The 25,030-nt window shown below is 40.2% G+C and overlaps 1 protein-coding gene across 9 annotated transcripts in view; it reads left to right on the forward strand.

Annotated features, from left to right (window-relative positions):
• The window catches only part of LOC137375517 (la-related protein 1B-like), a 121,158-nt gene that overhangs the window by 74,323 nt on the left and 21,805 nt on the right, over positions 1–25,030 (forward strand). For 6 of the 9 annotated variants that reach the window (XM_068042885.1, XM_068042882.1, XM_068042901.1 and 3 more), the window contains 5 exons: positions 5,012–5,184; positions 12,088–12,444; positions 15,872–15,995; positions 23,572–23,780; positions 24,736–24,842. In XM_068042885.1, the coding sequence (XP_067898986.1) occupies positions 5,012–5,184; positions 12,088–12,444; positions 15,872–15,995; positions 23,572–23,780; positions 24,736–24,842 (970 nt within the window). Of the gene's footprint in view, positions 1–5,011; positions 5,185–12,087; positions 12,445–14,086; positions 14,539–15,871; positions 15,996–23,571; positions 23,781–24,735; positions 24,843–25,030 lie in introns of those variants that run through there. The other 3 variants (XM_068042906.1, XM_068042918.1, XR_010976024.1) reach the window with 3 other exon arrangements.

The following is a 25,030-nucleotide window of genomic DNA, read 5'->3' on the forward strand; positions in this document are numbered from 1 at the left end:
AAATAAAAAGAGGAAATGCTGGGAATACGGAGGTCAGGCAGCACCTGTGGAGAGTGAAACAGAGTTAATGTTTCAGGTCAGTGGTCTTTCTGACAAAGAGTTATCAACTTGCACCGTTAACTTTCTCTCTCTCCACAGGTACTGCCTGACCTGAGTAGTTCCAGCATTTTCTGTTTCTATTTTGGGTGATCATAGTTACGGCATTGGGTATCAACAGTGTTGCCAACTTATTCCTTTAAAACGCTGCAATGAAAAATAATCCTGGTGATTTGTCACTCTTTTTGTGCCTTTTTTTCATTGCTGTTAATTTACTTAAATTCATTTTGGTGATTTTCCCCCATCCTTGATTCAGTATTAGTTTCCTTGGGATGTCTGGCATGCCATCCTCTTCCTGTACTGTTAATAGTGATGCAAAGTAATTGTCTGCCATTTCTATTGAGAGTTTTTAAGGAGGCCCTCATTGTTATTTTTTTCCCCAATACAATTGCGTAATTGTTTTTGTGTTGATTTTGATACCCTTGCAAGTTCCTTATATTTCCTTTCTGTAGTGCTTATATATTTGTTTTGTCACCCTTGCTGTCCTTTATGCTCTCTTCCATTTGCCAGAATCTCTGCTTTTGCATTTTTATATGCTTTTTCTTTTAGTTTTATGTTGTCCCTCTTTAGTTATCCAGTGTGTTTTTTTTAGGCAAGCAGAGCTCTTGCCCCTTCGGGGTATAAACTGGTTCTGTATCATGTTAAATTCTTTTTTGAACGCCTCCCAGTGATCTTTTGTAATTTTTACCAATTAACAGATTTGCCCAGTTCATTGTGGACAGTCTCTGTCTCAACCCATTGATGTCGGTCTTGCCTAAATCTAGAATCTTAATAGCTGTTTGACATTTCTCTCTTTCAAACATCAAAACTCAATCGTATTACAGTTGCTATCAGATAAATGTTCACACATTGTTAGGCTGTTACTATATCTAGCTCATTATTCATTATTAAATTTGATATGACCTATCCCCTTATTAATTCTACGAAATACTGTTAAAGAAACACTCATGAAATTTGCTACCTTACTAACATGAGTTCACCTTAACACCACCCCATTAAACCACCTTGCCTTCGTTACATGCTTGTCTAATCTCTGCAATAATACAATCTGCCATTTCACATCTGCTACCGGGGGCCGATACATAACTCCCACTACAGTCTTAAATTCTTTTTCTTCTATCTATAAAGTCTGGTTATGTCTTGTTGTATAAACTCTTATCATAAATGTTATTTCATCTTGAATCATTAATGCTGCTACACCCCCTCTACCAAATTCCCTATCTTTCCTGTAGACCATATAACCTGGTATATTCAGTTTCCAATCCTGACTGTCTTGCAGCCATTTCTCCGTAATGTTTTAACTCTTAAGTTAAATTTGCACCTGCAATTCATTCCATTTGTTCCTTATACTCTGCATTTTTATAAAGAATTGCTTATTTGGGTCACACAACCTAACTTGTCCTTCTGCTGTATTGTTTTACTTGCATTTTCTTATTTCTCCTGATTTAATTCCTTCACATTGTTTGACTTTCCCTTTACCAATAGTATCTAATGCACAATTTCTGACTATTACTCTCTTCCCTTTCTTTTGTTTTTGAATTGTTATTGATAATACACTTTCCACCTGAGGCTTCCCACCACCTCCCCATCCCCCCAACGTCTACTAATATAAAGTCCTTGTAATCACCCTATTTATTGTTTCTGTTAGAATCCTGGATCCAGCCCTGTTCGGGTGGAGCTCATCTCAATGGAACCATTCATTCGTGTCCCATGAAATGGAACCCCTCTTTCTCACGCCACTCCTTCTGCATGTGTTCGCCTTATCCCTATGTCAAATTTGCGCCTGGCTAGGCTAATAATCCAAGTGTTATAACACTTGAGTCCTGTTTATTAATTGAACCCCTGGTACTGTCTGAACAGGACCTCTTGCCTACTTTGTTGTTGGTCCCAAATGGACTACGAGTGGATCCTCCCACAGCTTCCCCATCTCCTTTCAAACTGGTTTGAGATGTCCCTGGGCCTGACAATAGTTTGGCAACATTCCATATCCTACATTCAATCCTGCTAACAAATGATGCTGCCTGTCCCCCTAATTGTTGAATCCCCTACAACTGCCATATTATGCTTCCCCTCTTCTCCCTTTGGACAAAGTCTTACTCCAAGGTGCCATAATGAGTATTCTGGCTGTCCTTCTATCTGTCTTCCTTATCCTCACAGGCAGAAAGTACATTATATCTGTTGGGTTGGATCTGCTTTTGTGAATCATTTCACCTAGGTTACCTTTACTCTGATCCTTCACCTCGGTGGTGGGGGGTGGGGAGGGTGGGAGCTGTGGCCACTGTCTGGAGCAAACTTTCTAGATACTTCTCCCCTTCCCTTATGTCGGAGCATCTCCAACTCTGCACAACAGCTAAGTGAATCTGAGTTGGAAAGGCATCTTCTATAGATGTGTTTGCTTGGGGCAGTCTCATTGTGGTACTCCAACGCCCACGTACTGCAGTCTAGAGTCACAGCGTCCTCTGCCTTATCTTAGTCTGGGTTTATTTACAGACTCTTGTTAGCTTTAAGGTTATTTAACTGTTTAGCAAAGCAAACACTAGACAATAATATTTAACTGTAACTTACCTGCACTGCTGCACACTATGTGCTGATTATGATGCCACTTTTGAGTTTTTCTCCTTTGGTGTCTGTGGCTCTGCTGCTGCCAACTCTCGTGCACTGTTTAAATCTACCACTCTGCCTCAAGTTTACACAAAGGCAAAAAGAAGCACCTCCCCATCTGAACCAAATATTTTCTTTCTCCAAATTCTAAACTTTCCACTTTGTTCACTGCGCACTCAGTTATTGTTGCGCTCTGTTGATTATGCTCTGTGCCTTGGCTTTGGGGTTCTTTCTTTTGGGTTGACGACGACTTTTCTCTGCTGCAAGTCGTTGTCTTTAGACTCTTCTTCCCTATCTCCTTCACCCTCACCTTCAGTAACAAGTGTGAGGCGCTCATGGACTTTATTTGTCCCTAGGATTGAGATAAATCCAGTTTGCTTGACCAAGCTTCCTCTAAGGAACACTTTCCCCCCCCCCACCCCCCCACCCCCTGCCCTCGTCCTGAACTTTAATCTATCTAGTTTCTCTCCTACCTCCCCTCATGCTCTGACTGACCTCATTTTGTCCACTTCCAGCTTCTTCTATCTAATCCCATTAAACTGCTGACCACCCAACTTCCCTTCCTGCCAATCACGATAGTTAATATTGTTAATGGTACTCTCTTAGGTACCCTCCTTCAAATCTGCCGTTGTAATTCTTTTCCTCAAAAAAGCCAACCCTTGACCACTCTGGCCATGTGAATGAACGCCAAATATCCAACCTCCCTTTCCTCTCAAGTCCTCAAATATGTTGTCGCCCCCCAAATCCATGCCCATTTTTCCTGGAACTCCATGTTTGAATCCTTCAACATGTTTTTCACCTGCAACGTTACTGAAACGGCTATTAAAGACACACATGACATCGTATGTGACCGTGACAAAGGTAAATAATCCCTTCTCAACACATCTGCAGCTTTTGACTCAGTTGAGTCCACCATCGTCCAGCTGGATGGAACTGCACTCAGCTGGTGCCATTCTCGTCTATCCCATCGTAGCTATAGAAAAAAACTAGATTGGCTTATCTTTCTACTCACACATCCGTAGCCCTGGTTTCCCTCAAGAATTTATTCTTGACCCCCTCCTATTTTCCATCTACACGTTGCTGCTCCACGACATCATCTGCTTGTCTGACTTTTCCTCCAACTAAATATCGGGAAGACCAAAGTCCTTGTCTTTGGTCCCTGCGACAAACTCCTTTTCAGCCACTGACTCCATTCCCCTCCCAGACAACTATCTGAGGCTAAACCCGACAGTTTGCAACATTGGTGTAATATTTGACCCCGAGATGATCTTCCAACCACACATCACTAAGACAGCCTATTTCCATCTCTAATATCATCCAACTCTGCCCCTGTCTCAGCTTATCTGCTGCTAAAACTGTCGTCCATGCTTTTATCTCTAGATCCAAACTTTCCAATGCATACCTGACTGCTTTCCTGTGTTCTATCCTCTGTAAACTTAAGGTCAGCCAAAATTCTGCTGCACCAAATCCTGTTTACCCATCAGCCCTGTGCTTGCTGGTCTGCACTGGCTCCCGGTTAAGCAACACCTCAATTTTAAAATTTTCATCCTTGTTTTCCAATCTCTCCATGACTTTGCTGCTCCCCATCTCCTTCAGCCCTACAATCCTCCGGAATATCTGTGCTCTTCCAATTCTGGCCTTTTGAGCACCACCTCTCCCCCCACCTTTAATTGCTCCACCTTTTGGTGGCCATGCCTTCAGCTGCTCATGCTCTAAACTCTGGAATTCCCTCATTAAACCTCTCTGCCTTTCTTTCTCTCCTTGCTCCTTTAAGACGCTCCTTAAAACCTAGATTTTTGACCAAACTTTTGGTCATCTGCCCTAATATCTCTTTACGCAGCTTGGTGTCAAATTTTATTTAGTAATGCTGTTGTGAAGTGCCTTGGGAGGTTTTAGTACGTTAAAGGTGTACTATAAATACATGTTGACATAGACAAACTGTCTCCACTTGTTGGTGAGTATAGAACAAGGGACATAAATATAAGATAGGCACTAACTAATCAAGCAAAGAATTTGAGGATTTGTTTTTTTTTTACAGTGGTAAGAATATGGAACTTTCTACAAGGAATGGCTGAAGCAGATACCATTGACACATTTAAAGCTTATATACTTGGAGCAGGGAACAGAGGGATAGGGAGGGTGTGTAGAGGTAATTAAAATATGAGGACACTGATGAGTATAACATGACCATAGATCAGTTTTGTCAAATGGCCTGTTTATAGCCTGTAGATTCTGTCAAATTGTATGTAATTAATTTTATGTAATGTGGCATGGAACATTATTGCAAAATATTTTGTCTTTTGTGATTTTTCAGAATCTGCTCCTAGTTCCCCTCGGGTGGGAAGTCCTGTTGATGCAAAGAAAAATATTGAAACCAATAGCCTTCAGACAATATCTAAGGGACTTTCTACAAGCTTGCCAGATCTGGAATCTGATCCTTGGATAGAAGTGAAAAAGAGACATCGTCCATCACAACTCAATCTGAAGGTATACCCATATTTTACCCTCATAACTACAAGATTTATAATTCATTATGAACTAAGTTAATGCAAGATCCCTTATGCCAAAACTGTTATGACATCAGGTTATGTATTGAATGATGTAGTCTAATTGAAACTCGAGTGATGTAGGGCTTAAACTGAATTAATTGTAAGTTTATTTCTTAGACAAAGTAAACTGTACTGCAGTGTAGTCTTAACTTCCTGTCTGTCTTCTAAGGTACAATCTTTGAGACTTAACAAATGCATGGTTTTGTTTGGTTAGTTGTCCAGACTAATGTCTGCATTAAGGCTGTAGTGTGTATTGAGATTCCTGCACATTTTAAGTTTAGACTGTAACCATAAATTTACATAATGAAGATATTTTTGTAGGCAGACAATTTGATCAGTAGCAGTATCTGTCTTGAATATTTGGGGATTGCTTTTCTGTTTCTGTCAGTATCAAATACACTAATGTACCATTGCAATATTTTGTACTTACCACACTCTCAATCTTGTCAAATTGTGCAGAATTACTGGCAGTTTGAACTTTGGGTTGGTTAACATTGGAATCTGAGTTGATTCATTTCAAGTAGGAATCCTAACAGTCTGCTGCACTCAATTCTAGGGTCCCAGAGATTCAATCATAGTGTGATGGCTTATTGGCCACCTAGTTTCCTCTCTTAAACTTTCAATAAATTTCCTTTTTAACCTCCAAGCTATTCTTTCTGTTTAGCAATTCTATAATGTTTAACTACAATTTATACTGCATCATTTAATCATCATGATAAAAATTTGTGTAATTTAAATGAAACATAGTGTTTGAAATTGTAAATTTCTTGTATGGGTGCCAACCTTCTGAACCAGTGGACCAAATCAGTATGTTGCAAATAGGAGTGGACCACGTGATAAAATTATTTGTTGAATTGTAAGAAACTTGATGAAACACTGTTCCAATCTACTTTGCCACTTTTGGTGTCATTGGAGTGTGCCATTTCCATCTCCTGTTTCTTTTCTGTTGTCTCTCTCTCACATGCTCTCTTTGTCGTCATTATCTCACTTCCAGGTACACGCTTTCTCCTTTCTGTTCCTTCCCATGTGCAATCTCTCCTTTTCCTTGTGTGTCAAATCATTCGTTCCTTTCTCACTCATCTGTTGTTCTTGCCTCCTTTTACTTCCTCCTCTCTTCGATTACTGCTTCTCTTTATTCTCTTGAATTTTCTCTCTCTTTCCATCTCTCCTCACTTCCTCTCGCCCTCTCTCTCTTCCCCCTTTCTGTTTAGGAAAGCATTCTGAGAATCTCCTGATTGCTGCTCTTCTGTGGACGGGGATTGCTGATGTAGCCCTGTGTAAGCCTTTTTAAGCGCTTTTTTGCCTTGCTGCAAGATATGCAGGCTAAGGCTCGACAGTAATTATCCTCCTACTCTCAACTTAGAATGTGCATAGTGAGTGATGTGAGCCCTATGAATGAACAGTGATTAACTCAGAACACCCACTAGTGGATACAGCTGCTCTGATCAAAGTAACATTCAGACACAATGCTGGATATGAACTGGATTTGAAAGTGTGCCTCCTGCACCCCGCAGCACTGCTCAACGCCAAGTCTGCACCAGCAATATCACGGATTTCTGAAGATGTCCATTGTTAGCTACTGGGAGCATACAGTACGTCAGCCCAGTGATCGACTGAGAAAGCTGGCAGATCAGCTGTTCATTTAGGTGGACTTTTCACTTGGTGGAAGCTTAGCAGCCTGTTTGAAATCTTAACACTGGTTGGACATTGGTTTGACACCTGACTTTAATACAGAAAGTAACTGAACCACATTTTTGATCATTTAAGCTTATGCAGTGGTGCTGTTGGAGGTGGTATTAACAGGGATTTGATTAACTGTAGGTTTCTTGCAGTCTGCCTGTGCTCAACCCACCATTTTACCAAATTACAAAGAAAAGTTCCGTACATGTACTGAGTTTAGAGCAGTGGGAAGCATTCAAGGAAAGAGGGTTCAGAACAAATATATGTTCCCACAAAGAAAAAGAATGGGACTTTCAAAACTGGACCCCGCCCCTCCCCTCCCCAAGCCTCCCAGTGTCAAAGTATACAGAGTAAGATATAGCAAATGAAAAGCATATGTCGGATGTCAAGAGCTCAATATTGCAGAAAGCCTAGAGGAGTATCGAAAGTGCAGTGGTGAAATTAAAAAGGAAATTAGGAAAACAATGGGCATGAAAAAATATTGGCAAGCAAAATCAAGGAAAACCCAAAGATGCTCCATAAATACATAAAAAGCAAGAGGATAACTCAGGAAAGAGTAGTGCCAATTAAAGACTGAAAAGGTAACTTGTATGGAAGCAGATTACGTGGATATGGTGGTTCTTAATACTTTGCATCTCTTCACAAAAAGAGCAACGAAGCAGACATTGTAGTTGAGGAATGTGAGAAAATATTGAGGTGTTTAGCATCCTTGCAAGTAGATAAATCACCGGTCCCAGATGAAATGTATCCCAGGCTGCTAAGGGAAGCAAGGAAAGAAATAGTGGAGGCTCTGGCCATCGTTTTCCACTCCTCTCTGGCTACAAATTTGATGCTGGAGGACTGCTAAGGTTATGCCATTGTTTAGAAAGGGAGGAAGGGATAAGTAATTACAGGCCAGTCAGCTTAACCTCTGGTGGGCAAGTTATTGAAACAAAGTTCAGAGAGACAATATAGTCATTTAGCGAGGCACGGATTAATCAAGGTCAGTCAGCATAGATTTGTTCAGGGAAGGTCGTGTCTGACTTGTTGATGGAATTTTTTGAGGCGTTAACAGGGAAGGTCATTGAGTGTAGCATGAGTGTAGTTCTGGTTACTGCATTACAGGAAGGATGCAGTTGCACTCGAGAGGGTACAGAAGAGATTTACGAGAATGTTGTCAGGAATGGAAAATTTTAGCTTTGAGGAAAGGTTAGATATGCTGTGGGGAGAGAAGCAGAGTTAATGTTTCAGATCAATGACCCTTCATCAGAACTGGCAGAGCCAGAACTGTAATAGGTTTTAAGCAAGTAAAGCAGGGGTGAGGCAAGAGATAACAAAAGACAAGGTGTTGATAGGACAAGGTCACAGAGAATAATTGATCAGAAGGTCATGGAGCAATCAACACCTTGTCCTATCAACACCTCTTTTGTTATCTCTTGCCCCACCCCCACTTTACTTAAAACCTATTACATTTCTGGCTCTGCCAGTTCTGATGAAGGGTCATTGATCTGAAACGTTAACTCGGCTTCTTTCTCAGCTGCTGCCAGGCCTGCTGAGTATTTCCAGCATCTGCAGTATTTTGCTTTTAGTTAGATATGCTGTTTTTTTTTCTTTGGAACAGAGGAGACTGAAGAGATTGGGTTGCAGTGTATAAAGTTGAGGGGTTTCAACTGAGTGGATAGGAAGGACCTATTTCCATTTGCGGTGTTAATAACCAGGGGAATAGATTTCAAGTACATGTATTAGAGGGGAGATGCGTAACTGTTTCACCCACAGTGTGATAGCGGTCTACAATTCACTGCCTAAAAGAGTGGTAGAAGCAGAAACCCTCATAGTATTTTTTTAAAAAAACACTTGGATATGCACTTTAAGTGCCATAACCGACAGGGCTATGGACCAAGAGCTAGATGTGGGATTAGACTGGATTGTTCTTTCTCAGCAGGCACAGTCATGATGGGATGAATGGCCTCCTTCTGTGCCATAAATCTTTCTATGTTTGTATATTGGCAGTTGTCCCCTTTTTTTCCTCAAAAGCTCCATTCCTTATCATTCCAAGTTCTACCCTATCTTTGCTATGCTTACCTTCTGAGATCTACCTGATGCTCCTGCACTCCCCTCCCCATTCAGCTATCTTTCCTTGTTCAAATGTTCACTAATGTATTTAATTGCTCCTTTTGCACAGTCAGTTGCTCACTTTCCAGTTAAAAATTTATCCCCTCTCCCCTCTTCAAAAAGCTCACTCGTGACCTCTGTTATCTTAACTTACTGCCTTCTCACCTCCTCTCTCCCCTCCAAGGTCCTTGAATGCATTATCTTCACCCCACTGTAACTGAACCTCTTGACAATGAAACCCAATCTCCATCCAGTAACTCAATTGTACTTGAAGTTCATGGATCTGCTTTCAGAAATTAATTTGCAACAATGTGAAATACAAAAATGCTGATTGGCTTAAGATTTAAAGCTTGCTACTGTGGTAAAGAAATAAACAGCAAAACAATAAGACTAGTAAAAGTGAGGAAGACTAGGAGAGTAAAAATATTGAGTGAGACAATCAACAAATTTCTTTCCACCTCTACTCCCTCACCCCAAGTGACTGAAACAAGCAGGTAATAGAACTTGAGTAAAGAATTGAGACAAATTGGGCAAATAAAGGATTTCAAGTTTACAGACTGAGGAATATGCTGCAAGCTTCATAGATTTCTATTAAAGCACACATGATTTCTAAAAATTCAATCTGTCTGAAGATTACACTTGTAAAATTTCATTTCTGGCTGTGCTATTTTCACTGAAAATCAACAATTTTCATGACTGATGCTACGAGATATAACCAGGTGAGAGAGATCACTTAGCCCATCATAACTTGTCTATCCATAATAAAATCTAGATTGCCTCATCACACCATCTAATTGACTGTTAACCAAAGGTTTCTGCCATGACTATCCTACCTTCGCTTTTATTATACTATCTTAGCTTTTTCTCACAAACAATAAAGATTTGTGATCTGTGCTGAACTTTCTTTTCACCAGTTTTAACATATGTCCATTAGTTCTAGTAACCTTCAAAAGCAGGAATTCATTCAGCATTGATATCTGAGGGAAGTAGACATTGTAGCGAGGGGAAGATGCATTGCAGCCTTTGAATTGTTCCTTATATTGCCTTAGACTCAGTTTTATTTCTCCAAATTATTATTGTCACTGCGTTTATTGGATTTTTTTGGTAAAATTCTCAGGGCTGAATAAAGCACAGTGCTCTTATTGCAAAAAAAAGCTTATTCTAATATTCCCATTCAAAATTGTTGGCATCTAGGCTCATGATTTTTCAGGTTAATACATTTCTTGGGGTCTTGCCAATTGTTTGCAATCTTTGCAACTCTCATGTCTTAAAATATGTGCAGCTTGTGCCTGTGATACAAAATGGACAGTTCTAGTCATAGCAACACCCCAAAACAGAAGTTTGTTTAATTCCTCCTTTTCTCCTCTCCCCTCCCCCCACTGCCCTTCCCAAAGGAATTTAAAAAGTCCAAAGTACATAAAATGGGAATGCAGGAAAACATTCCTGTAATTCTAGAATATTTTGCCTTAAGCTGCCAAAGGAGTTACGTTTTCTTTATTCGGTTCTAGGATTTTTGTTTTGTCTTAAATGGACCTTGACAACTGAATGCTGCAGGAGTAGGTTAAACAGGTACCACATTCTCATGGGTTTGGGGAAGGCAATTGTGACAGCTTTTTAACACATTTTAACATCAGTGACATTAGTAGTTAGTGTGACACTTCCCATTCCTATGGTATCTGGGGCAAGTTTTGACTTTGAAGTACCAGTTTTATCCACCAATCAGAAAAATATTAGAAATTTCTGTGTCTGGCCTCATGCCTACTATTACACAATTCTCGAAAGCATATAAAGTATAGATAGACTGGCTTCCATCATATCAGATGCCCAGTGCTAGTGCTTTCCATGCCATCTTCTGAGCTGGGCTCCTGCCTTCTATAAATTTCAAATTGTCCAAAACTCTACTGCCAGCATCACCCTTCACTAATTTTACCCTGTTCCTTGCTCCATCTTTGGTGAAGCTTTCAGCTACCTCTGCCTTTTTCTCTGAAAATACTCTACTTAAATTCCCCTGCCTCACTACCATTTTTCCCTTTCTTTGAAAGCCATTTCAAAACCGGCTCTTTGACAAAGCTTTTGCTCATCTCTGATAACTGTCCACAAAGGCAGCCTGTGCTTTCTCCCTTCTCTATGGTGTCTGAAGTAATTTTCTACTTTTGAAGGAGCTGTATTCATGCAAGGTATTATCCAAGCACAACCTATCCTACAAAAACTGATGGAGCCTGTTGTGTATCGAGGCTGTTATTCAAAAATCATCTGGTTCTCTGTTTCCTCTTGCAACGCTCTGCTGGAATGTCTTTATTACTGTTTGGGCTCAACCATATTGTGTTGCATTAGATGTGCATTATTTATGTTAGACATAAATTGCATTTTAATGGTGATTACCGATCATAGAAATGCATGGTCAGAGTCTTACAGAACACTCAATTTAACCCATCATGCCTGTACTGGCTCTTGGAAAAAGCTATCAAATTAGTCCTATTCTGAAGCTCCTTCCTCCTAGCCCTGCAATTTTCTAAAAGTATTTGTCCAAGTCCTTTCTGAAAATTACTATTAAATCTGCTTCCACCACCCTTTCAGGCAGTGCATTCCAGATCATAATTCGCTGCATTAAAAATTGTCTCTTCATCTTGTCTCTCACTGTTCTGCCAATTACCTTAAATCTGTCTTCTCGAGCTAACGATCATTCTGTCAGTCAAAACAGAGTAAATAGAGAGTATTAAAGCCTTTCGTGATTTTTGGACATCTCGATTCGATCTTTCTCTATTCTTTTTGCTCTAAGGACAACAATCCCAGCCTCTTTACTCTCTCCATTTAACTGAAGTCCCTCATCCCTGGTACCATCTAGTAAATCGCTGCATCCTCTGACAAAGGCAAAGTTTTTTGGTGAACCAGCTTTATATGGTCTGCCTCATTTCTGAAATATTAATTGAGTCAATGAGTGCTCCAGACAAAAGCATTTAAGGTTTGTACTTGTCAAGGCAAACCAACTGCTCCTTGTTGCTGTACCAAAAGATAAATATATCGTTTATAAAATAATGAAAATTAATTGTCTAATTTTGCTGATTTGTAGGAGAATGAGCCACCCAAACCTCAACAAGTTCTCAAGCAAGAGCAAGAAGAACAGGAGGAATTGGATTTCATGTTTGATGAAGAAATGGAGCAGATAGAGGGGCGCAAGAATACCTTCACTGATTGGTCAGATGATGATTCAGACTATGAAATTGATGATCATGATGTGAACAAGATCCTGATTGTGACTCAGACTCCTCCTCACATGCGCAAACATCCTGGTGGCGACCGTACAGGAAATCATGTTTCACGAGCAAAAATTACAACAGAGCTGGCAAAGGCTATCAATGATGGCTTATACTACTATGAACAAGATCTTTGGATGGAAGAAAATGGGCCAGAATATTCAACAATAAAGGTGAATTAAAGACTGGCTATGTATCGCTAATGTTTTAGGTTTGGTCAATGGTCTGAACCATTCATTAACTATATCAAATGAAATTGTTTTGTGTGCTAAGGTCCTCTCTGCTCGAGACCAACAAATTAATGCGCCTAATTTTTTATTTTTTAAATCAAATGTTCTGTTAGATCCTAATTAGCGATAGCATGCTAAGCAAGTGATAAAACAAATTAAAAACCATCACTTTTCATAGTGGTGTACAATAAATTGACCTTTATTTGAAAGCTGTGTATAGGGTGTGATAGGTTTTTACCTCCTCTTTTTAATACTGGTGGAGTTAGATGCAGACTTCTGGAGGGAAGCCATATATATCTCGCACTATGAAACTTGTTAAAAGTCCAGTACGCTGTTGCCAGTAAAACCAGCTTTATGTGTTGGAAATGGGCTTCGTCTAATTTATAAGTTGTACTATTATTGAGAACAAGCAGCATTTAAAGGTATGAAAGGAGTGCTGAAATATAATTTAGGCTTTTATTCATCTCCAAAACCAATCCAGAAGAAATACTTAATTGAGTTTTAGTGGGAAAATGGGGGCATACTAATTGGGGGAAAAATGAGTATCAGTGCTGCGAAGTTTGAGCATTATTAAGCCTCCCTTTTTCCTTTCTCCACATCACCTTTACTTACAGCTGATGGGGATAGGTGTTGTGGGCTAGAGTAACATAAAGTCTGGATTCTCAAATTGAACTTGGCATCCATTCAATGGGTCTCTCTTCACATGGGAATTGCTGTATTGTTAATAAGATGTTAAGGTGAGGCCCCATCTGAAGGAGGGACCTTCCCAATGCCCTGGCTAATATTTTTTTCTGCCACCCATACCACCAAAAGTATATTGGGTGATTATTCATCCAGTTGCTGTATCAATGGCTGCCATATTTGCCGACTAATGGGTATTCCACTGCAAAATAATTGCATGTAAAGCATTTTGGAATGTTTGATAATGTGATAAGGCACTATGTAAGTAGTTTCTTCTGGTTCATTCTGGAGGTGGTAGTTATAATGGATAAATGAGCATTAGTGCTGCAGTGTCACTGCATATTTTACTCTCTTTCTTTTGAAATAAGCCATTTAATTATAAATATTGTCCATACAAAAAGGTTGAGTGTCATCTCACTCAGTCGCATGTTTACTTTGGGTGGGATGGCTCTGGATTAGCTCCCACATCAGTCCCAAAGTTGTGATCTGCACTGAAATATAATCTGCATTAAAGTGAATTTAATCACTCCAGTACATGTCCACCCCCTCTGATACTGGATCAGCTCTGTGGGAGGGAGATGAGTTGTTTGATTTTTTTTGTGTGTGTGTATGTGTGTACGAACATTGAACAAGGCTTGATCACCTCAGGTTTCCTTCCAAGATTTTAATTGTGGCTAGTGTTTTAAGTGTCAGTGTAGAATTAGAGTTTTTCAGTCACATCTAAAATTTCTTGGCCAAAATTATCCAGTGTCATTGTATGTTTGCTCCTTTTAGTTCTTCTGAAATATGTTGCATTGCATTTCATTGTAAATGCTAATGTCAGGGGAGATGCAGTAGCCACTTTGCTCACATAATAGCCATTGGGAAATATCCATATCTAACTTGGAAATTTTGATCGTACTAGTGGATCTTCGCAATGATACAGGACCTTGGGCTCATTCGGTTCCTGCTCCCCACCGCTTCCTCACTTCAGCTTCTGGAGCAGGAGGCCAAGACTGGGAAGGAGTTAGCCTGGTTGCGAGCAACAGGGTGAAGAGTGGAGGTAGTCAGCGATACAGCCCTTTTGCAGCTCATGTATGATTGAAGCCAAATCCTATAGAGCAGGGAAACCAGGGAGAATGAAACTTGCAGCCCGTGGCCAGTCAGGTCGAAACAAGTGAGGTTCAGAAGAGGTGAGATGCAAGAGCCACCGCCATTGTTAGAAGAAAAAATTGCCTTGTCTTTTCCTTGTTTTTGTGGTTCTCTTGGACTAAATACATAATTAGATGATTGCTTGGAATGTGGGTCATATGGTTGTTATGGACCAATCAGATCAGTATGCATAGAAGTTACAACCCAGAAATTGGCCATTTAGCCCATTTAGCCCATTCAGTCCTTGTGAACTTTTAAATGCCATGTGAGCAAATAGTTCTAGTCTCATTTGTCCACCCTGTTCCCATACTCCTCAACCCCTTTTCCTTCATCCACTGAACCAATCTAATATTAAAAATGTTGACATACTTTCAACTTCAACAACTGATTCTGGAATGAATTTCACAGCCCCATAACTCCTGTTTAAAAGAAGTTTAACCTGCCCTGTTTTATAAATCTCTTGCACTTAACCTTGTGTCTGACGTCCTCATTCTTGGCTCCTCAATTAGTGGAAACATTTTGCTCTACCTACCCAGTCCAATCCGTCCATACTTTTAAGCACTTCTGTTAGGTCAGATAGTTAAACACTTTCAATAACCTAAATGAATTGGTGGTTGGAAAAATCCAATTGGTAGAAAGGGGAAGCATTAATGTAAGATGTTAATGAAGGTGCTAAATGTACTAATACGCATTTTATTTTGGAATAGAGATATCAAGCTGACTTAAATTCTTAGCCATTATGCTGTATTCCAATCTCTTGGTTCTTTTGTAATATAAAACCATCCTTGTCATTATTAGTATTCCAACCTTTGAAGAAGTATTTGGCAATATTGTACATGTGCAATAGGTCCTTAGTTGATCACCTATAGGACTTCAAGGTGGTCCATTCAGTTAGTTAAGTTAGTACAGGGAGTCCACTTGCACACTGAGCAGTAGTATGTACAAAGGATCGCCCATAACATGGATCCCTGATGTAACAAGTGAAAGTGGAGAACAATTGGATTTAAATTTTGTTTACTTACCAGATGAACAGATCTCCGAAATCTCTCCAGTTGCTGCAAGATGCATGTATGTGCTGGGATTTGCTGAATTTTGCATTCGATTTAGGGGGTCAGAGTCAGTGGTTAACTTCCTGAATAATAATTTGCGAGTTAATAGGACAAAATTTATATATAAAAAAAAATAATTTTAAAACAGGACTTTTTAAAGAGTAGTCTGATTAGTGGGTTGGTTGATTTTACAAGGTTCTACTGAAAGTCACACGAAGATGTGCAGTTGTCACTTGCCCACTGAATATCATGCTTGGCTATTTTCAATCTCCTTTGTCCCTAACTGAAATAGGTTTGCCAAGCCAAAAATAATTAAAATTTCAATTTCACCACCTGATGACAATGTGACGGAATGGATTGCCTGCCTGGTTTATTTTCATCATATTGAAATCCAGTCTGCCAAATCACCACCTATTCTAAGTGAGAATTGTTTCCTTCCCCCCCCACCCCCCTTCCCCCCCCCCCCCCCCCCCAAGTATAACACTTTTGCTTTTCTACCTATAATATAGCAAGAAATTGAGAATTTTAAGAAGCTGAATGTGATCAGTAAAGAACATTTTGATACCCTGGCACCTGAACCACCAGTTGACCCAAACCAGGAAGTGCCTCCTGCACCACCAAAGGCCCACCAAGGTAAGATCAGTATAGTCTACGGCAAACAAAAATCTAATTCTTTATTAGAGTATCTTTAAGAATGGCTGATTCCAATTTTCTGTTGTGATTAAAAGCAAGCTCGTTCATATGATCGTACTTGAATTTAAGTACACAAAAAGTGGTGGGTGGCCTCTTATCTATTAAGTAAATTCAATTTGAGTACTGAAATAGACTAGATCACATTTACTGATTATATCTGCAATGCATTAGAAATGATCCCTTCTGTTTTTACAGTCTTAGCATTGAAGTGGATCAAATATCTGTACCAGGTTTCATCAATGTTTATATTTGACATGCTTGTGAAAAATAAGGCTTGTTTTTGTGTATGCGCGCGTGTGGATCTATGAAGCAATAGCACAGCACAGGGATACGGTAGTGTTACGTTACTGGACTAATGACTCACCACTTTTTTTAAAAAAAAGTTGATATCACTAAAAGCCCACTGGGTCGGTTTCCACTTGGCAGCAACCTAGACATCAAATTCGAACACAACAACCCTGCAATGTCATCCTCACCAACATCTGGGGTTCTGGTGCCAGAGTGGGGAAAGTTCTCCTACAGACTGACTGGTCAAACAACAGCCTGACACAAGTATAATGTTATAAGTATGACTATCAGATAATGTGTCTGACTCTAACATTGCCATCCCTTGGTATGTCCTGTCCCACTGGCAGGACAGATGCACCAGGGGTGTGAGCACAGTCAGGTGGGAGTGGCCCCTGAGAGTCCTCAACATTGATTCCGGACCACATGAAGTCTCGTGGCTTCAGGTAAACCATGGATTACTGTTTATTACCCTCTGTTAACCATTTAACCAGTATTCCTCCATGTCGAACAATTCATGGAGGAAGCACTGAGTAGCAAAAGCAAAGAATGTACTTTGGGAGACTTCATTGTCTATCACCGAGACTGGCTTGGTAGTGCCACCCTTGGCCGAATTCTGATGGAAGTAGTTGCCAGATTGGGGATATGGCAGGTGGTGAGAATCAAGACCAGGATATAACTTATGACTGATCACTGTGCAGTCCTTATGGAAAACTGTCCTTCCTTGACACTGAAAGCATTTCTGATCATGTAACATGGCACTATCACTGTGCTCAATGGGATAGATTAAGAACAGAAATAGCAGCTCAAAACTGAACAGCCGTGAGGGACTGTGGGCCAACGGCGGCAGCAGAATTGTATTCCACCACAAACGTCATGGCCCAGTATGTCCCTCGCGTTACCATTACCATCATGCCAGCTGATCAATCTGGTTCAATAAGTAGTGTAGGAGAGCATGCCAGGAGCAGCACCAGACATACCTGAAAATAAGATGCCAACCTGGTGAACTTGCAACACAGGACTACATACATGCTGAACAGCAGAAGGAGCATGCTGTACACAGAGCTAAGCAATCCCACAGCCAATGGGTCAAATCTTTGTGGTCCTACCACATCAATTCATGAATGGTGGTGGACAATTAAGTAACTAATGTGTCGAGGAGGCTCCATGAATATCCCTGTCCTCAATGATGGTGGAGCTCAGGACAAGTGCAAAAGACTCAGCTGAGATGATCTTCACCCAGAAGTGCCAAGTGAGTGATCCTCCTCTGCCCCTTCTGAGGTACCCACAAACGTACCCTCTGATTTTTTTTTTCCTGTGCATGGCTGATTTGTTTATGCATGTGGTCCCTTTAAATTTTTTTGGCCGCGACTGTGTGGTAACTTAAAGGGGCTGACTTGTGCGCGGGAAGTTTTGGGTTGTTGTGTGGCCACACAGCTTAGAGGGAACATTGATCTCCACCATCGTAGATTCCAGTCTTCAACCAATTCAATTCACTTCATGTCATATCAAGAAATGGCTGAATGCATTGCATACAGCAATGGCTACAGATGGATCCACCACAACATTCCACCTGGACTGCTGAAGGCCTGTGCTCCTGAATTAGCTGTGCCACCAGCCAAGCTGTTCCACCATAGCTGCATCTACCTGAAAATGTGGCAAATTGTGAAAGTATGTTCTGTCCAAAAAAAGCATGACAAATCCAACCCGATGAATTACTGTCCTCTAAGCCTATTCTCAATCATTAGCTAAGTGATGGAAGGAAGTGTCAACAGTGCTATCAAGAAGCTCTTGCCCCCTGCTCACCAATGGCCAGTTTGTGCTCTGCAATGACCACTTGGCTCCAGATCTCATTACTGCTTTGGTCCAAACATGGACAAAAAAGAGCTAAATTCCAGAGGTGAGATGAGAGTGACTGCCCTTGACATCAAGGTAGCATTTGACTGAGTGTAGCACCAAGGAGCCCATGTAAAACTGAGATCTGAGAAAACTTTCCAGTGGTTCTTTGTTCTTAGGTTGGAGTCATCCCTAACAGAAAGTAAGATGTTGTGGTTGTTGGAGGACATTCATTTCAGCCCCAGGATGTTGCTGTAGACGTTTTTCAAGCTAATGTCCTCCGCCCAACCATCCTCAGCTACTTCATCAATGACCTTCCCTCCATAATAAGGTCATAAATGGGACTGTTTGCTGATGATTGCACAGTGTTCAGCCCATTTGTAAGTCTTGAAAAAATGAAGTAATCCATACAACATCCAGGTTTTGGCTGCTAAAGTGGCAAGTAACATTTGCACCATACAAGTGCCAAGCAATGACCATCAACAAGGATTGGAAAGCTATTTTAACAGGAGACTTCAATCTACCTAATACAAATTTCTCAATGAAGCAGTCCATCCCTACATGCAGCAAGACCTGGACAACATCCAGGCTTGGACTGATAAATGGCAAGTTTTATTTGTGCCACACAAGTGCTAGATAATGACCATATTCAACAAAAGAGAGTCTAACCAGCTCCTGTTCACATCAGTGATACCATAGCTAATTCCCCTACCACCAACATCCAGGGGGGTCACCATTGACTGGAAACTCAACTGGACTAGCCATATAAATGCCATGGCTACTGGAGCAGGTCAGAGGTTGGCTATTTTGTGGTGAGTGTTTCACTATCTGACTCCCCAAAGTCTTTGCACTACCTAAAAGGCACAAGATCAGGAGTGTGATGGAGCATTCTCCACTTGTCAGGATGGATGCAGCTGCAAAATAATTCAAGAAGGTTCCCACCATCCAGGACAAACAGTCTGCTTGATTGGTAGCCCATCCACCACCCTAAAGCTTCATTCCCTCCACCATCAGTGAACCATGTCTACAATATGTATTACCTAAAAGATGCACTGCAGCAACTCACGAAAGCTTCTTCGACAGCCAAACCAATGACCTCCTCCACTTAGAAGGACGAGGATAGCATGTACATCAGTTGTACCACCTCACTCTTGACTTGGATATATATTGCAATTCCTTCATTACTGCTGGATCAATATTCTGGAACTCCCTACCTAACAGTACTGTAAAAGTAACTTCACATGCACTGCAGTGGTGCAAGAAAATGTGTGGCTACCACTTTCTTGAGCAACTGAGGATGGGCAATGAATGCTGGCCTTTCATGTGTCTCCACACCCCAAGAATGTTGTTTTTTGAATCAGTTATGCTTGCTCAACTAGTTCATAGGGTCATGAGAACTCTGACAACATAAAACACTTCCAGCCATAAAGTTTTTTTTTTATTATTCATCTTTCATATTTTGAGTTTTTGTTCCTGGTAGCATCATAACTACTGATTTTGAGGCTTTGCAACTTGGCCAGTAGAGAGAGTCCTTTCAAGGAATTACATTACAAAAAAAAAAATTGAGATGTTACTCTGTTCTAGAATATACCAGACTGAAAACTAGTTTCATTTGTTTTTCTTCACTGCTCTTCCTTATGGGAGGTAGGCTGGTTTCACAAGGTTTTATAGTTAATGCAATTGCCTATTCATTTGTGAATTTGCCCAATGAGCTACAGAAGGCACTTAGACATTGGGCCTTCAGAGAACAGCCCAATTGTGCTGTAAGTACATGTACTTTAGCTAGGGTCACTGGGCAGTGATCATAATTTATCATCCTCCTCCTAACCCTACCCAGCCTGAAACTGGCGCACTACCATCTAATATTGTACATATACCCACCTAGCTATCAAAGGAGCAGCAGAGTTTTTTGGTAACTCTTTCCAGGTACTGACTTTATTAAAAGCATCATGCTCCTGTCATTTAAGAACATTTTTCTTTGATTAATTTGAACTTAGCATGAAAAGAAAATGGTCTGAACTAATCCGTGTAACCGTATTTGCTACCGTAAAAACAGATGACATCGCAGATTTAACGTAGTCAAATGTCCCAGGGCACTTGAGAAATATATCAAAACATTTTTAGCTAAAGATTGATCAAAGGGGTTTTAAAGAGTATATTGCGGGGAGAGAGATAGAAAGCTTTAGGGAGGATTCTAGAGCTTAGGGCCAAGGTAGATGAAGGGTCACTGACCTGAAACGTTAACTTTGCTTCTCGCTCCACAGATGCTGCCAGACCTGCTGAGTATTTCTAGCATTTCTTGTTTTTATTGTAGCTGAAAGCATGACTGCCATTGGTGGATTGATTTAAAATTAGGGTTGCGCAAGAGGCCGAAATTGGAGGAGCACAGAGATTTCGAAGGTTAGTGGGGTTTAAGGAGACTAGAGAGATAGGGAGTATCGAGGCTGTGGAGGGATTTGAAAACAAGGGTGAGGATTGTAAAATTGAGGTTTTTTTTATTGAATGTGGAGTCGATGGAAGATCAGCAAGCCTGGGTGAATGAGATTGGATTGAGTTAAGTTCTGGGCAGCTGAGTTTTGGATGAGCGCAAGTTTCAGGTGAAAGATAGGAGACCAGCCAGGAGTGCATTGGAATAGTCAAGTCTAGAGATAACAAAGGCATGGATGAGGGTTTCAGCAGCAGATCAGTTCAGAAACGATAAAAGTTGAGCAATTGTAGATTTATACGAAATAATCTGGCACCATTTAGAATTACGGAATGTCAGATCCAGTAGCACACATTTATTACTGCACCCAACTTTTAGCGTGCTGAATTTTAATTCTTTATAGTTTGAGATTGGAATGTCATTTTCCATTTAACAGTTAAGCATGATTGCCATGTCATAAAACAAATAATTCCTTTTGAAGTTGCAATATTTGAGCAATGGCATGACGACCTAGATGAACACATACTGCAGTTATTTTTGGTGCATTTGCAGTTAAAGGGAACTGCAGCTTTTTAAGTTAGCAAATCCAAATTTGTGTGCGCAATTATATCAAGTTTGTTGGCTAAAGGGGGTGTGGGGTGGGGAACTTCCCGTTTTCAATGTTTCCCTATTATGCCATGCTTGGGCTGTAAAAGTTTAAGTACAATATTTGCAACTTGAAGGAGAAAACAATTGCGGGGATATGGAGAAAGAGCAAGGGAGTAGGACTAACTGGCTTGCTCTTCAAAAGAACTGCCACAGACTTAATAGGCTAAATGGCCTCCCTTTGTGCTGTACTATTTTATGATTCGGTAACATTAATACTAAGTGATCTGGAATTTATTTGACTGCTATAGAACTTAATAATGGCATTCTTAAATTTTTTCTGATTTTTATTAAAGTCCCATACCTAATTTGTACACGTGGGCACTTTGAAGGAGGTCGAACTACAGATTTCTGAAAACCTGCAATCTTGTTCCATTTCCCAGCTGCCATATTCTGCTGAGACAAACATGGTGGGCTTATGATTATCAATTCATGTGCCGTATCTGACTGCAACATTGGGACCATTTGTGGAATTTCTCCGCATCTCCAATACATAGAATCGTTAGGAAACAGCATGGAAGGGAGGCTATTCCGCCTATACTGCCTGTGCTGGCTCTTTGATGGAGCTATCCAATTAATCCTACTCCTCTGCTCTTTCCCCATAACTTTGCAAATTTTTTCCTATTCACAAAATTTTTAAGTATTGTGAACTGTGAGGAGGGTAGTGATTGACTTCAAGAGGACATAGACAAGCTAGTGGAATGTGTGGACATGAAATTTAATGCAGAGAAATGTGAAATAATACATTTTGGTAGGAAGAATGAGAGGCAATGTAAATTAAAGGGTCCAACTCTAAAGGAGTGCAGGAACTGGGAGACCTGGGGGTATATGTGCACAAATCCTTGAAGGTGGTAGAGCATGTTGAGAGAGCAGTTAAAAAAGCATACGGGGTCCTGGGCTTTATAAATAGAGGCAGAGTACAAAAGCAAGGAAGTTACGATGAACCTTTTATAAAGCACTAGTTTTGCCTCAGCTGGAGTATTGTGCCCAATACTGGGCACTGCACTTGAGGAAAGATGTGAAAGCATTGGAGAGAGTGCAGAAAAGATTTATCAGTGTGATTCCAGAAATGAGGGACTTCAATTGCTTGGATAAATTGGAGAAGCTGAGGTTATTTTGCTTGGAAAAGAGAAGGTTGAGAGGAGATTTAATAGGTGTTCAAAATCATGAGCGGTCTAAATAGAGTGGATTAGTCCCCTTTGGCAGAAGGGTTGAGAATCAGATGACAATGACATAAAGTGAATAGCAAAAGAACCAATGGCAACATGAAAAAAATTTGATGTGAGTGATTAGGATCTGGAATGCACTGTCTGAGAGTGGTGGAGGCAGATTCAGTCATGGCTTTCAAAAGGGAATTGGATAAGCATCTGAAGAGAACAAAATTGCAGGGCTACGGGGAAAGTGTATGTGAGTGTGGCTAGATGAGTTGCCCTTGCAACTCACGGACATAGCGGGCAAAATGGCAGCCTCCTGTGCTGTATAACCACTCAATGATTGTGATTTTTCAAGTATGTATCCAATTCCTTTCTGAAAGTCACTATTGGATCTACTTCCACCAGTGTATTTTAGATTATAACTCACTACTTAAAACAATTTCTCCAAATCTCCAACACAGAAATGCGAAGTGATACATTTTGGTAGGAAGAACTAGAAGAGACAATGTAAACGAAAGGGTACAATTCTAAATGGTGCAGGAACAGAGACCTGGGGATAGATGCACACAGATCATTAAAGGTGGCAGGGCAGTTTGAAAGAGTAGTTGAAAAGGCATATGGAATTGTGGGTCTAGTAAATAGAGGCATAGAGTACAGAAGCAGGAAAGTTGTGATGAACCTTTTATGGAACACTGGTTCTGCCTCAGCTGGAGTATTTTGTTCATTTCTGGGCACTGTGCTTTTGGAAGGATGAGGGCTTTTGAAAGGGGGTTCCAGGGATGAGAGACTTGAGCATGGTTTCCTGTCAACTTTTATGCCCTCTATTTTGCCACAAGTAAAAATCTAAATGGCTTTAAAACATCATTTACTGCTTAGAAGTGCTGTACTCAAAATAGAAAAGAGAATATAAATGCTTATAACCTTTGCTTGCTTGCCATCCTCCATTCAGCCCATGGATTTTAATATCTTTTTCAAGTACAATTTTTGCATCTTTTAAATACCTAGCTGTGAATTCGAGGACATTTTCCCCCAAGAAGAGCAGAATATGAATGCCAGTGAAGACTGGTATTTGAATGGTAACCTGCTTCTGCAGTAGTAGAGAAACTTGGCTACTATTTAAAACAAAATAATGTGGTACAGAAACAAATCTTGAATTACTTGTGTCTGACAGATTATGCTGAAGAGTTAGCCAACAAGCTGTTTGGTGTTGCAGAACTGCCACCATCAAACCTAGCCCGTTCTTTGCCTACAACTGTACCAGAATCTCCAGTATGTCCCGCCAGAACGCCAAGGACTCCTCGTACACCTAGGCTACAGGATCCCAATAAAACGCCACGGTTCTATCCTGTCGTCAAAGAAGGGCGACCCTTAGACATTGAGGTACAATAAATGTTTATTTTTATTGTAAGGGAAATAGGATAAAGTGCAAAGATCTTGCATTGCATTATTTTTGGCCTAGAGTTTGTAATGCAGGTACGCCATACACAGTGTCGTCTTCACAGTTTTTGTATTTTATAAAATAATTGCAATTGGGAATAGGCAGCCCATTGAAAACTATGCTTTGCAATGTATGATGCATCCACTTCATATTCATTTGAAATTAAGAAATTACTGTTATCTTTAGTCCAGTTTTATCTATTTGTCTGTTGTATGATTTAAATAGAATACATGCTAAAAGCTGTGGCTACATTCTCCAGTGGGTTCTCCTTATGTAGCATCTCTGTATCTATGATCAGGATTAGGAATGCTCAATTTGGGTGCTATCCTTTAGCTGTTTGCGCCATTTTTTCATATGCTTCTCTCCTTGTCTCTTTCTTTGTCTTAATATTTTGCAACAAAGCTATAGCTACAAAAATATAATTTAAGGAATACATGTAAATATTTTTTGATCCTTCTATAGTGTTTTACCAAACACTATTTTCTTTGTTAGGAAGCGAGTTTGCTTTCAGGGAAATTCATGCAAGGTTAATCCTCATTAAATTAGTGATTCAAAGACTTCCATAAGATAGAAGGAAAGCTTTAAAACATAAACTGTCAACGATCAGCCACTTTATTTGTTCAGGCAGTTTTAACTCTGTCTGTGAAATGTTGCTATACACAAATGAATTTAAAGCAGGATATTTTTCATTACTATCATATCCTTTTTATACAGTACCAGTCTTGCAATGCATCCCTATTTAACCTCATAATCTCTCTACCTCAGGCCCTTTCTGACCTCACAGTGACTTGGCTCAAATACATGATGTGAATGTGTACACTGAGGGTAAAGTGTAATTTACTGAGGCAGAAGCTAAGTTATTGGTAGTTTTTAACTTAGAGGTGATTGTTATTACAGGCACCAAGGAAAAGAAAGACGAGGCATAGTTCAAATCCACCACTTGAGTGTCATATTGGCTGGGTTATGGATTCGAAAGAACACCGACCAAGAACATCGTCTGTTAGGTGAATGCTTTTGTTTATAGCATTAGTTAATCTGACCACATTATTTTTATTTAAAAAGTGTAGAAATGCAATGCACTTAAAAACCAATGATACTTGCATAGTTGCATCAATTTTACAAAAATGTTTAGTTGATGTATATATCGAATGCATAAATAGCAATTTCATAATTGGTCCACAAAAATATTGAA

Source organism: Heterodontus francisci, chromosome 1, assembly GCF_036365525.1.
Source record: "Heterodontus francisci isolate sHetFra1 chromosome 1, sHetFra1.hap1, whole genome shotgun sequence".
In the NCBI taxonomy this organism is placed as follows: Eukaryota; Metazoa; Chordata; class Chondrichthyes; order Heterodontiformes; family Heterodontidae; genus Heterodontus; species Heterodontus francisci.